The 14,061-nt window shown below is 44.1% G+C and overlaps 1 protein-coding gene across 1 annotated transcript in view; it reads left to right on the top strand.

The window, feature by feature from the left end:
- Nucleotides 1-14,061, top strand: part of SLC38A8 (solute carrier family 38 member 8) — a 38,413-nt gene that overhangs the window by 7,612 nt on the left and 16,740 nt on the right. Inside the window, exons 5-8 of the mRNA XM_043981194.1 lie at nt 1,246-1,375; nt 9,132-9,330; nt 11,713-11,872; nt 12,681-12,782. Of these exons, the coding sequence (XP_043837129.1) occupies nt 1,246-1,375; nt 9,132-9,330; nt 11,713-11,872; nt 12,681-12,782 (591 nt within the window). The remainder of the gene's footprint in view (nt 1-1,245; nt 1,376-9,131; nt 9,331-11,712; nt 11,873-12,680; nt 12,783-14,061) is intronic.

The following is a 14,061-nucleotide window of genomic DNA, read 5'->3' as shown; positions in this document are numbered from 1 at the left end:
TATTTTTCTTTCTATCCTTCTGTCTATCCACCCATCCATCATCTATCTAGCTATCTAGCTATCTAGCTATCTGTCTGTCTGTCTACCCATCCATCTATCTGTCTGTCTGTCTATCTATCTATCTGTCTTGTCTGTCTGTCTGTCTGTCTGTCTATCTGTCTACCCATCCATCTATCTATCTATCTGTCTGTCTATCCATCCATCTACCTATCAATCAACATCTATCTATAGTGAGCTTCTGCTCTCTGCCATCTGGCTACCCTTTAACCCTTCATTGGTTGAACAACTCGCCATATGCTCAGTCTCCAGTTCCTCCTAATGGGGGCAATATGGAGGGGACAGAGAATTGGTAGTGGATCGGACCACTTAATTCTGGGAGCTGGGAGTGGCTCTAAGCTTCTGGAATTCTATGAGTTCCTAGAGGGGGGAAAAGCCAAATTAACTGAAGTGGTCCTTTCCAATTACCATCCAAAGCCAGTCAAGGTTTAAGGACAAAAGTACTGAATCTCCTTTCCTCAGACCTTCCTATTGGCTCTAAGAATGTAATCCTCTTTAACCCTCTCAAGGCCAAAACAAGCTAAAAAGCTAGTTTCTGGGAGTAGAGAGGAAACACATACACACTCTCTCTCCACTTAAAAACTGAATTTAGGAGGATGGGAGGAGGAGAGTTTGGGTGAGGGAGATGTTAGGAACAGAGGGCAAGAGAGGTTATGTGAAGGGTTGGAATCTGAGGGATATACCCAAAAGGTACCTATGACCTCGAAAAACATGGGAATGCAATTAGGAATGGATTGGTCATTCATTACAGCTGAGCTAGTGGAGATAAGTGGGGTGGAGGTATGAGACAGAAGAGAGAGGAGATAAATAGTAGTGAGGGAGGAGAGGACAGGGTAGAACTGAGGGGGTAGAAATTGGGTAATGAAGAAAGGGGCAGAAAAAAAGGTGTTAGACTGAGGGGAGGGGTGGAGTCAGCCTCTGATCAAACTGTCAAACTCTCCTTAAGTGTCTCACCGTTTGGGGGAAGTCAAGGTGTATTCATTGGCTCCAGCTGAAGCTGGACAGAGAAACTTTGTCCTCCTGGAGGCAGATCAGATCTAACTTTACTCTTGGAGGAGGAGACCCCGCTGGACCAAGAAGAGGGAAAGTTGTGAAAACTGGACAATTTCCTCCCTTCCTTTTTCTAAATATGGAAGAAATGAACAGAGAAAACACTTGCCTGTTGAACAAGCCTTCTTTGGATGCCAGGGTGCCTAGCTTATCCTCTCTTGGAGCTGTTTTTATTCTGCTGAAATCAGCTCTGGGAGCTGGACTTCTAAATTTTCCCTGGGCTTTCAGTCAAGCAGGTGGCATCACCTCTACCTTAATCATGGAGCTGGTAAGTCCTCACGAGTCTCGCTTTGGTCCCTGTGAAATCCTAGGCAAGAAGTGGTTTGAGTGTATGTTCTGTCGCCGGGGGAGGGGGGGGGGACAGGGAACAGGGGTTTGCAGAACAAATATCCTCCAGCAAAGCTCGACAGACGCGTATAAAATCAGTGATGTAAGATTTAAGATTTTCCCTTCCTTTTCTCCCCTGACTTCAGTAGTGTGGAAAGCCTTCACTGATGCAGGTTGGTGGTTACTCAAAGTCCTGGAGACTTGCCTGGGGGTGTTGAGAGGCTCAGTGACTAATCTATGAGTGTGGCAGAGTAGAAAGGAGCCCAGGGTCTCGGTCACAAGACCTGGCTTCAAGTGAAGTTACTTAACCTCTCTGGTCTTTGGCTGCCGTGTCTAGTAAAATGAGCGAGGCAGGCACTCTGAGAGCCTTTCCTGTTCTCAATCTGAAACGGAGGCCTCAGGGCTTCTTGACTACAAGATGCCCTCAACCCACTGTACCACACTGCCCTTTTTCTGTTAACAACACTGAAAAGCCTATTTTAAGACAAGATTTTAAAAATCCATACTAAAGGAATAGGTAAGAGGCAGCTAGGTGGTGCAGTGGATAAAGCACTGGCCCTGGATTCAGGAGGACCTGAGTTCAAATCTGGCCTCAGACACTAAACACTTACTAGCTGTGTGACCCTAGGCAAGTCACTTAACCCCAACTGCCTCACCAAAAAAAAAAAAAAAAGAATAGGTAATCAAGACCCCTTCAAGGCTCACAAGAATCTGCCTCTCTGTGTCTCTCTGTCTCTCTCCTCTTTTTCTGTCTTTCCTCTCTCTCTGTCTCTCTGTGACTCCATCTCCCTCTTCTCTCTCTCCTCACAAGAATCTGGTTTGTGTCTCTGTCTACTGTCTGCCTGTCTTTTTGTCCAGTCTTCTCTCATACTAATACTTTTCATATCCCTTTCCAGCCAAACCAAACTACTCATTATCACTCATTCTCATTCTGCTCTCCCCCATCTCTGTGTGCATGCTGGTACTGGGATATACTCTTCCCTTCTCCAGTTTCATCCCTGTCAAGTTTTCCTTCCTCTTCTTCAAAACCTGACTCAGATGCTACCTCTTTCCTAACTGGGGGGAAAAAATCCATCCTTGAATTTCTCCTAGTCCCTTTGTCTGGTCCTTCCCTTTGTTCCTATCAAATGCTATGTTATTATAAAGTCATTTGTATACATGCTGAGTCATCACAGACTGTTTAAGTTAGACGGAATCTTGGACCTCCTCATTTGCAGAGGGAGGGAGGGAGAGGGAGGGAGAGAGGGAGAGGGAGGGAGAGAGAGAGAGGGAGGGAGAGAGAGAGAGAGAGAGAGAGAGGGAGAGAGAGAGAGAGGGGGGGAGGGGGAGAGAGAGAGAGAGAGAGAGAGAGAGAGAGAGAGAGAGAGAGAGAGAGAGAGAGAGAGAGAGAGAAGAGAGAGGATATCAGACAGACAATGAATAGGCCAAAGTTACCCAGTAACTTAGAGATGGAGCTAGGACTAGAACCTGCGTTTTGGTTTTATTTTTTTTTGCCAAGTACAGATAAACCACAAATGACTACTTTCTCCTACTAGAGACTGAGGCTTATCTTTTGAAAGAGGAAGGATTAAGTAAATACTGTGAGACAACTGGGTGGAATGGAAAGAGTGTCAGATTTGTAGTCAGGATGGACCTGGGTTCAAATTCTACCTCTCATACCTACTTGCTATGTGACCCTGTATATATCCACATACATGCACATATTTGAGACTAGGTCTCCCTGTCTTAGCCAGGCTGGAAATGCTGATCCTAGTACTTATCAATATGGAAGCTCTAACTTGCTCTGGGTTTTTTTGTTTGTTTTTTTGGCAGGGTTAAGGGTCACACAGCTAGTAAGTGTCAAGTGTCTGAGGCTGGATTTGAACTCAGGTGCTCCTGAATCCAGGGCCAGTGCTTTATCCACTGTGCCACCTAGCTGCCCCCTTCCCTTTTTTGGGGGGGGGTGAGGCAGTTGGGGTTAAGTGACTTGCCCAGGGTCACACAGCTAGTAAGTGTCAAGTGTCTGAGGCTGGACTTGAACTCAGGTCTTCCTGACTCCAGGGCCGGTGCTCTATCCACTGCGCCACCTAGCTGCCCCTTCCCCTTATTTTTAAAATGGGTACTTTTAGTAGGTACCTCATTCATTTGGGAAGAAGCAAAACCACAGTTGCCACAAGTCTTTTGTGTGTGTGCTGTTACTGAAATGGACAATTTATGAAACCGCTCTGTTGATGTTACTACCAAGACTTGGTGACTTTCCATACTTTAGATTCCCTTTTGTATCTTCTTGCCCCTTGAGTACCAAACTGTGCCTTTTATATTCTCCAGTGTTTTGCACATAGTAGGTGCTTTAGGCTGGCTGCTCAGATTGATGTCCACCAAGCCAGGCTAGAGTTAGGAACCATCGGACATAAGACTATAATGAAACAGCTGTGAAGACTAGTTTTGGCTGGGGAGGACAGATGCTACTTAGAAGCAAATTTAGGTTTGATGGTGGGAAACACTTTGTAAGAAGCAGAATGAGCTTCCTGGAAATGCATCTAGCCTTCTTGGAAGCTAGATAGCCTCTTGGAGGATATATTACAGCAAAGATTCCTTTCCAGTATGAGCTGGAATGGATGGCCTCTGAGGGCCTCTCCAGCTCTCAAATTCTAGTACTTGCCTTTCTGCAGGGAAAAACTATACTACCCTGTAGTGACTTGACCTTTCCCGTGCATTCACCTCATCTCTTCAACTAGATTTTAAGCTCCTTGAGGGCAGGGATCCTCACTCACATTTATTTCTTTAAGAAATACAATTATCAGGGGCAGCTAGGTGGTGCAATGGATAAAGCACTGGCCCTGGATTCAGGAGTACCTGAGTTCAAATCTGGCCCCAGACACTTGACATTTACTAGCTGTGTGACCCTGGGCAAGTCACTTAACCCCCATAGCCCTGTTAAAAAAAAAGAAAGAAATACAAATATTGGGGCAGTTAGGCAGTGCAGTGGATAGAGTACTGGCCCTGGATTCAGGAAGACCTGAGTTCAAATGCAGCCTCAGACACTTGACCATTATTAGCTGTGTGACCCTGGGCAAGTCACTTAACCCCAATTGCCTCACCATAAAAAGAAAAAAAAAGAAATACAAATATCCTTTCTAGTTCAGGGCTGTTTAAACACTAGTAAGTAAACATTCCTAGAGGTCTAATGGATTTTTCCCCCTCCCTGAGGAAAATAGAAATTTCCTTTGTTACTATTTGATTGAGAAGAATATAAAGTTTATTAACTTCTTATATATGTCCCCAACCCCCCCCCCACTGGGCTATTGGAGAAAAATCATTTCTCCTGACACCCACTGGATGGGCTGATGATGTCAGAGAAGATTGGAAATGAAAGTTTCGGTTGGCTCGGGCTACTGAAAGGTTGGCTGAGTATAAAGTCAAGTTGTAGTCATGTGACCTGGGGATCATAGAATTAAAAACCAGCAAGATCCAGGCGAGGTGATTGATTCCAGCCTTCTTTTTGTAATAACTAGTTCTCAGATTGATCAAGGGAACTGAGGTTCAGAGAGAGGACATGATGTTCCCACAGTCATTCAGTCAGGATTTACATGTGGGTCTTCTCATTTAAATTCTGTCGTTCTCTTCACTATAACCCTAAGCTGAGAGGAGTCCCCTCAAAAAAGCAAGAGGCTCCATGGTGTAGTAGAAAGACTCCCCCTCCCTGCCTTGCACTGGAGTTGTAGGATCTGGGTTAGAATCTTGGCTAAGCTACTTGTTACCTGAATGGCCTTGGAAAAATAACTTTTACCTCGGTTTCTTCATCTTCAACTAAGGTTATTGGGCAAGGTTAGAAGTTTCTAACTTGAGGTCTATGGACCTCCTCCATTCGTGGACAGATTTCAGGAAGGTCCACAAACTTAGATGGAAAGCTATTATGTCTTTGTTTTTTACTCACTTCTAACTGAAATTCAATGTTTCCTTCAATTATTTACTTAGACTTTTGTGTGTGTGTGTGTATGTGGGGGGCAATGAGGGTTAAGTGACTTGCCTAGGGTCACACAGCTAGTAAGTGTCAAGTGTCTGAGGCCAGATTTGAACTCAGGTCCTCCTGAATCCAAGGCTGGTGCTTTATCCACTGCGCCACCTAGCTGCCTCTCCTTCAATTATTTAAAAACAGAATTTGGAAAAGGGGGGCCCAGGACACAAAAACAGTCCATATCCTCTGGACCAGATGATCTTCAAAGTCCTTTAAAAAAAGCACAGTCCCTGGGGCAGCTAGGTGGCGCAGTGGATAGAGCACTGGCCCTGAAGTCAGGAGTACCTGAGTTCAAATCCGGCCTCAGACACTTAACATTTACTATCTGTGTGACCCTAGGCAAGTCACTTAACCCCAGTTGTCTCACCAAACAAACAAACAACAACAAAATTTTTTTTTAATTAAAAAAAAGCACAGTCCCTATTATGTGTGTAGGGTCATATATGTGTGTAAGGTTATGGGTTATTAAACACCTACTATGTGTTAGGCTAAGACCCTCCAGAGGGAATGAGGACAAAAGGTTACACATTCTTGTTCCATCTACCTCAAACACCTCATTTTATACATGAGGAAACCAAACACCAGAGTAGAAGTACATTCAAGGACTTTACATTCAAGTCAGGAGGCAAGAAGGCCATAGCATTGGTAACGAAGAAGTGGCACCATCCAGATTGTTGAATTTCTGCCCTTTTTCTTGGGTACCTGCATTTATAATTTACATCTTGAAAGCAAGCCATACCATTCAACCCATGGCCCTCTTCTGCTTTTTATTTTAAAACCTTTCTGTTGATGTAGTCCAAAACCCTTGAGGTTATCTTTCCCTACTTTTGTTCCCATAATTGTCTAAATTAAATGGACTATGGGGGTCATTTCAACTAACCCTCTCATTTTCTAGAGGGAAAACCTGAGACCTAGAGATGGGAACCAGCTTGTCCAATGTTGCAGAGCCCAGGTCCTCTGACCTCAGATTCAGTGTTCTTTCTATGACATATGGCTGAGTGGGAACAGATGCTATTTCTGAGGAGTGAATGGATTCTGGGATATGATTCAAGAAAGACCATGTGGCTGAACTGAGTTTTATCAATCTAGCTCTCTCTTAATCAGAGTACTTAAGCCTCTGGCAATAAGGAGAGAAATAATAACACATTTATATAGTGTCTTAAAGTTCTTCTAAAATATTTTAATCTTTTTATTTAATGTCACTGGGATGTCTCTCCTTTGTAACAAATATGTATAGTGAAAAGAAATCAGGGGGCAGATAGGTGGTGCAGTGGATAAAGCACCGGCCCTGGATTCAGGAGGACCTGAGTTCAAATCTAACCTCAGACACTTGACACTTATTAGCTATGTGACCCTGGGCAAGTCACTTAACCCTCATTTCCCCATGCAAAAAAAAAAAAAAAGTTCTGGTAACAAAAGAAATCAACACATTGGCTGTGTATGAGAATGCATTTTTCATTGAGTACATATATAGTTTACCAGCCTTTTACCAGGGTAGCTAGGTGGCACTGCAGTGGATATAGTGCTGGGCTTGGGCTTGAAGTCAGGAGGACTTATCTTTGTGAATTCAGATCTGGCCTCAGACACTTACTAGCTGTGTGACCCTGGGCAAGTCACTCACCTCGTTTGCCTCAGTTTCCTCGTCTGTAAAATGGGCTGGAGAAGGAAATGGCAAAGTACTCTAGTGTCTGTCAAGAAAACCCCAAGAGGGGTCATGAAGAGTCTGGTGCAACTGAAATGACTGAATGACAATCCTCTGTCAACAAATAAGAGGAGGCACAGCTGGTCATTGCATTGACTAGACTTAAGTCTTTCAGTACTAGTCTGTGCTATTGTGTTCACTATATCAGTCTTTGTAGGATGATAGCTTCAGAGCTGGAAGGGACCTTGGAATTTATCCAGTCCAACTCCCTAATTTAACAGATAAGGAAACTGAAGCCCAAAGAGGTTAAATGATTGCTCATGGTCACATAGCTCCTAAGTGTCTGAGGCAAGATTCAAACTCAGGTCTTCCTGATTCCAAGTCCAGAGATCTATTCACTAAACTATTCTTCCAGTTCTATTTACTTCACTCTTTACCAGTTCACATAGCTTTCCTAAAGAATCTCTTGTACTGGGGCAGCTAGGTAGCACAGTGGATAGAGCACCGGCCCTGGAGTCAGGAGGACCTGAGTTCAAATCTGGCCTCAGACACTTGACACTTACTAGCTGTGTGACCCTGGGCAAGTCACTTAACCCTCATTGCTCTGCCAAAAAACCAAACAAACAAACAAAAGAATCCCCATATTCTTCATGTACATAATTCCTTCTGGTGCTGTAGCATCCCATTATATTCATGTGCCACATGAATTCCTCAGTTAATGAACCTTAAGGTCGATAAAGCCTCTCATTGCAACCATCCTGTAGGGCAGGGAGTCCAAGTATTATTACCCCATTTTACATATGGGGAAACTGAATCTCAGAGAGGTTAAATGATTTGCTCAGGATCATACAACTTATACATAAAAAATATTACACCTAAGATTCCAATCTAAAGGTTCTTCCTACTATACCAAGCCACTGCACCAACATACATGCTTGAGGAGAAAGATTGTTGTTGTTTGTCCCTCATTTTTGAAGAGGACCATGATATCAGGGCCAAGTCATGACTTACAGTGAATTGGATTTAAGCGAGAGAGGGCTGTGTAAGTTTCACCAACCTTACTCCAGAGCCATCAGGGTCCAGGGGCATGATATACATCAGGATGACTAGAGATGGCCCCAGATATTTTTAAGGAAGTTGGGGTTAAGTAACTTACCCAGAGTCACACAGCTAGTAGATGTCTGAGGTGAGATTTGAACTCAGGTCCTTTTGACTCCAGGGCCAGTGATTTATCCACTGCGCCACCTAGTTGCCCCTTGAGGGGAAAGAACACTGCCATTAGAGTCAGGAGACTTGGGTTTGAATTCTAGCTCTGCCACCTATTAGGCAAATCTCTTCCCCTCTGGTGTTTGGTTTCCTCATCTATAAAATGAGCTGTTTGAACTAGATGGAACAGGAATTCTTAGCCTTTTTTGTCATTGACCCCATTGACAGGTCTTGGCACAGTGCCTAGAACAAAGCAGGTGTTTAATAAATGCTTGCTGATTGACTCTCTGACTGACAGTCTGGTGAACCCTATGGTCCCCTTATCATAATAATGTTTTTAAATGCATTCAATAAAATCCATAAAATTGCAAAGGAACTCAAATCTTAGTGAAAATAAAGGTGAAATTTTTTTCACCCAATTCAAGTTCATGGACCCCCTGAATTCTATCCACAGGGGTCCTTGGACCTTCGCTTAAGAACACCCAGTCTCGAAGATTTCAGATTCTATCCAGTTCTAAATTCTGCAGTCCTACTATATAGATACGGTGATGGTCCTTGGACCTTGGGTTAAACCTTTGTTCTTGAAGGTTTCAGATTTTACCCAGTTCTCAATTCTGCAGTCCTACTGTAGAGATAAATTGATGACAGAAGACACTTGGTCGGCATGGCCTCTGGGGCTTGAGTTTCTACTGAAGTGGACCTAGCAATCAAAGGGCAAGACCCCTGAGTGTCCTTATATTTTCCCAACTTGTGCCATCGGGTGGGCCTCTCTCATCTTCCCCTGCCTGTGTTCTTGGGGAAAGAGGCCCCGCAGTCCCAGCCCAACTTCACCACCGGTTCTTCTTTTGACAGGTGTCTTTAGTCTTCCTCATCAGTGGTTTGATCATCCTGGGCTATGCTGCCTCTGTCAGTGGTCAGTCCACCTACCAGGGTGTGGTCAGAGTGCTCTGTGGACCGGCCATCGGGAAGCTCTGCGAAATCTGCTTCATCATAGATATGTTCATGATTTCTGTGGCCTTTCTGAAGGTTGTGGGGGATCAGATGGAAAAATGTAAGGACCAGTCCCTTCAGATGTATCTGGAGAGTTTGTTGCCAACAACCCCAAGGTCCACACATACCCCATTTTGATAGCGACTCACTTTTTGACGGTGGCTTCAGGTTTACAAAAGCACTTTCCTTGTGAGCTAGGTGGGGGGGGGGTTACCTAAGGTTCAAAGAGGGAAATGGGGCTTGATTAGGGTCACAGAGTTAAAGAAGTGAAGAGTTGGAATGCTTATTGAGTTAATTATATGACAATTTCTCCCCCCCACTGCCAAAACCACTCTCTGGTAGTAAACCATTCAATTAAATTAAAATTTAATTCTGTCCTGAATCTCTTGAAAATTTAAAGTCTCTCATTCCGTGTCTGTTGACAAACTGGGCAGGAGAATGCCATGCCAACAACTGGGGCGTCCCTTCTCCTTTAATGCCTAGAGAAACGTCATGTTGTCCCAGTTGGTGGTTTGGAAAAAAACTCACGTGAGTTTTGACTCCAATTCTTGCTCTGCTCTAAGGAACACTGTATTATCTTTTTAAAAAAATTATAATTTTATTGATGCAGCTAAGTGGTACAGTGGATAGAGCACCAGCCCTGGATTCAGGAGGACAAGAGTTCAAATCTGGCCTGAGACTTACTAGCTGTGTGACCCTGGACAAGTCACTTAATCCCAATTGCCTCACCAAAAAAAAAAAAATAATAAAATTATAATTTTATTGATGCACCTAGGTGGTACAGTGGATAGAGGACTGGACCTGGAGTCAGGAAGACCTGAGACACTTACTAATTGTGTCATTCTGGGCTTACCTTAAATTCTGGCTGTCTCAGTTTCTTTATCTGTAACATGGAGATGATAATAATAGCACCTACCTCCTTGAGGTGGTGAAATGGATATACTACTCCTGGAGTCAAGAAGATCTGAGTTCAAATCTGACCTCAGTTACTTACTAGCTGTGTGACCCTGGGCAAGTTACTTCACCCTGTTTGCCTCAGTGTCCTCATCTGTAAAATGAGCTGGAGAAGGAAATGGTAAACCACTCCAATATCTCTGCCAAGAAAACCCTAAATGGGGTCATAAAGAGTCAGACACGACTGAAATGACTGAGCAACAATAACAACAATTTCCTAGGTTGTTGTGAGGATCAAATGAGATGAGATAGGGTGTCCCAAAAGTCTTAGTACAGTTATAAGCTATTAAAGCTTAAAGCCACAGGGCATATTTGTAAAGCACTTTACAAGCTTTAAAGCATGATATAAATAGTAGCTATTGATGCCTTTTATTTTCACATCAGTCACTTATGGATATATACCCATTCCCCAACCAAGGGAGCTTCTCCTTGTACCAAAGAAAAACACTTTTGTAAAACCAAGAGGTGCATTGGCCATGTTGACATTTGGTATCCAGAGTGTCTCATCTCCCTAAGGAAAGGAAGGAGCATTTGCATTGTTCGTATGTATTTTGGTTTGTGTGTATATAACTAGGTGGATATTTATATGTGTTTTTTATGAAAAACATCTGAGGATGGACCTCTTTAAGTGTAAGGGATTAACAGGGATGATCATAATAAAAAATAGCAACAACATAATAATAACTCCCATTTTTGTAGCACTTAATAGTTTACAGAGCACTTTCCCCAACATCAAGCCTATGGGGTAGGGAGTACAAGTACTCTTAACCCCCATTTTACAGATGAAACTGACACACAGGTAAAATGCCTTCTTTATGGCCTCAGACACTTGACACTAACTAGTTGTGTGACCCTGGGCAAGTCACTTAACCCTTATTGCCCCGCCAAAACCAAAAACAAACAAACAAAAAAAGGCTTATCTAGAAATTGGCAAATCTGAGATTTGAATACATATCTTCTGACTCTAAATGAGTTGTTCAGTCTGTCACAGTAGCCTGCCTTTCCTCAGGCAGGAAAAATGTCCCCTATAAACCCTGGACTTGATAAGAATATGACAGCAACGATAATAACTCATATTTGCATCATGCTTTGGTGGTCACCGATCATGCCATATGCTTGAGGCTAATAGCTTTGATAACTGGCTGTACACCAAAGCAAGCTTGAAGAAGCCTGGGCATTCTTTCATGGTCCTCCTGAGACTCTCTGCTGAAAACCCTTGATCTTACTATTGGCAAGGGGATGAGTGATGCTCCTGAAAAACATCACCCCCCAGTGTTTTCCCCGGGCATCCTCAGTGGCCCCAGCAGTATTTGTTTGGAGTTAGAGGGACCTGTGTTGAAACCCTATTTCTACCACTTAAGTGTGACCTCAGGCAAAGCGACCGCTTTGGGTCTTGGTTTCCCCATCTGCAAAATGAAGGAACTGGACTTAATGGGTTCTGAGGTCCTCTCCAGCTCTATGATCCGATTTTCCTTTCTGTTCTCTCCAGTGTGTGATTTCTTCTTGACAAATGAAACCTTCAGTGGGAGTGTCTCAGCTGTCCCTCGGCCCTGGTACGTGGATCAACGCTTCACCCTGTCCATCCTCTGCGTCTTCATCATTTTCCCTCTGTCTGCTCCTCGGGAAATCAGCTTCCAGAAATATACAAGGTACATCCACAGTTAGGGGTAGCTCCCCTGGGAAGACTAAAGATAGATTGGGCTAGGGTTTGGGATTTTTCCCACGCGTTTTGTTTGGACTTTTCTTGGACTGAGATTAGGGAAGGGACAGGGGTGTCAGGGATTATGTTTCTCCAATAAACACACATACACATACACCCATTTTTAGGTGGGGCTTCTGACCTATGATTTCAGGAGTATGGGAAACTCCCAGTGGGGAAAGCCTTTCCCTCTGTGTTCTATGTTGTGTCTGTAACTTAGTCGTAACTTAGTTTGACTGGGGAAACTGAGATTTTAAAGTGAGTTGTCCATGGTCGCACAGGCTGTATGAGGTACAATTTAAACCCAGGGCTTTCTTAATCCAAACCTAGCTCTCTGCATACTATGATCAACTATTTCTCCCATGCGGAAAGGAAAAACCTGACTTTTAGGAGGAAAGTACAGCAACTGAATTCAGGAAAATAGGAGACAAGTGTCTTGCCTGCCTCCCTGATCCTTTCTCAAATTTGATTTCCAGGTAGTTTTTGTCCCATAGGAAGGAAGGGCAGGGTAGGGAAGGGCAGAGCTTGCGAGCTGCGAGCTGCGTGTAAATCAGTGGCCCTGTCTTTCTAATAAACATGGCAGCTAACGCAGCAGCCAGGAAACCAGTCAAGCCAGCCAGGTATGGGGCCTGCTTGGCTGGGCTTCCTGCTCTTCATTCATTCATTCTAACCTAATTATAGTCCATGTGAGCCCAGGCTCAGCTCAATGGGAGAATCCAACTAAGCTGTGTGTGTGTGTGTGTGTGTGTGTGTGTTAGCATCCTAGGTACACTGGCTGCTTGCTATCTGAGCCTGGTCATCGTGGTGAAGTATTACCTGAAGCCTGACAACCTTGTTCCTGAAACCCATCAGTCACTGAGGTGGGTGTCAGGGAGCTGGCGGCTCCTGGTCCCCAGGGGAGGCAGTGGTAAGGAATCTCAGGAAGCTTTTTTCAAGCACCTACTGTGCACCGGGCACTTTGGTGGGTGCTGGAGTTTCAAAGACAGAAATGAAAGTTTCTACCCTCAAGGAGTTTGCAAGCCACTGAGGGACAAGGGAAGTATGGCAGCATCTTCCTACTTCTTGAGTTGTTCTAGGAACTCTAGTCCTGACCCATGGAGGTCTTCTCATAGGTGTATCTGGGCTAAATATTAGGCCACAGGAGCATAGATTATGGAAGGAAGGGGTCTTAGAGGCCTTCAAGTCTAACCCATTTATTTTACAGATGAGAAAACTAAGGCTAGAGAGCTTAAGTACTTAATGTCAATTGTCATTGATGTAGAGCTGGTCACTAGGCTCTGAGTGGCCCCTCATTTACAGGAAGCTGTTTTCAGTTGCCTGACTCTCCGTCACCTCATTTGGGGTTTTCATGGCAGAGATACTGGACTGGTTTGCCATTTCCTTCTCCAAATCATTTTTACAGATGAGGAAACTGAGGCAAGCAGGGTGAGGTGACTTTCCCAGGGTCAAACAGCTAGAAAGTATCTGAGGCAAAATTTGAACTCAGATCTTCCTAACTCCAGGCCCAATGCTCTATCCACTGAGCCATCTAACTGCCCCAATTTGTGTTTTAGGAAGATCAATTTGACAGCTAAGCTGAGGATGGACTAGAGGGAGATTCTTGAGGCAGAGACACCCTACCCCCAACCCATCTTAAGTGATAAGGGCCTGCCCCAGGGCAGTCACAGTGTGGGAAGAATGAAGTGTGCTCTTATAAGAGACATTACGAAGGTAGACATAACAGAACTTAGTAACTGATTGCATTTGGAGGGAGGGTAAGGGAGTGTGAGGAGCTGAGGATGACTCCTAGGTTTCAAACCTAGGTAACTGGGAGGATGGTGGGCTCCTCAACAGTAATAGGGAAGTTAGGAAGAGGGGAGTACTTAGGGAGGGGGAAATAATGAGTTCAGTTTTGTAAATGTTGAGTTTAAGATGTTTCCAAGGCTTCCAGTTCAGCATATTCGATAGTTAGGCAGAGATGCAAGATTGAAGGTCAGGAGAGAGGTAAGGGCTGGATAAATAAATCTGAGACTCAAATACATAGAGATGAGAGCTGGTTTCACCACGTGAAATAAGATGGAGAGAGAAGATAATAGGGTCCAGGACAGAGCGCTGTGAGATGCGTGTGACCTGGATGAAGATCCAGGAAAGGGGACTGAG

This window comes from Dromiciops gliroides, chromosome 2, assembly GCF_019393635.1.
Source record: "Dromiciops gliroides isolate mDroGli1 chromosome 2, mDroGli1.pri, whole genome shotgun sequence".
Taxonomy (NCBI): Eukaryota; Metazoa; Chordata; class Mammalia; order Microbiotheria; family Microbiotheriidae; genus Dromiciops; species Dromiciops gliroides.
Note: the sequence above shows the minus strand (reverse complement) of the source record. Positions and strands in the feature narration are given on the sequence as shown.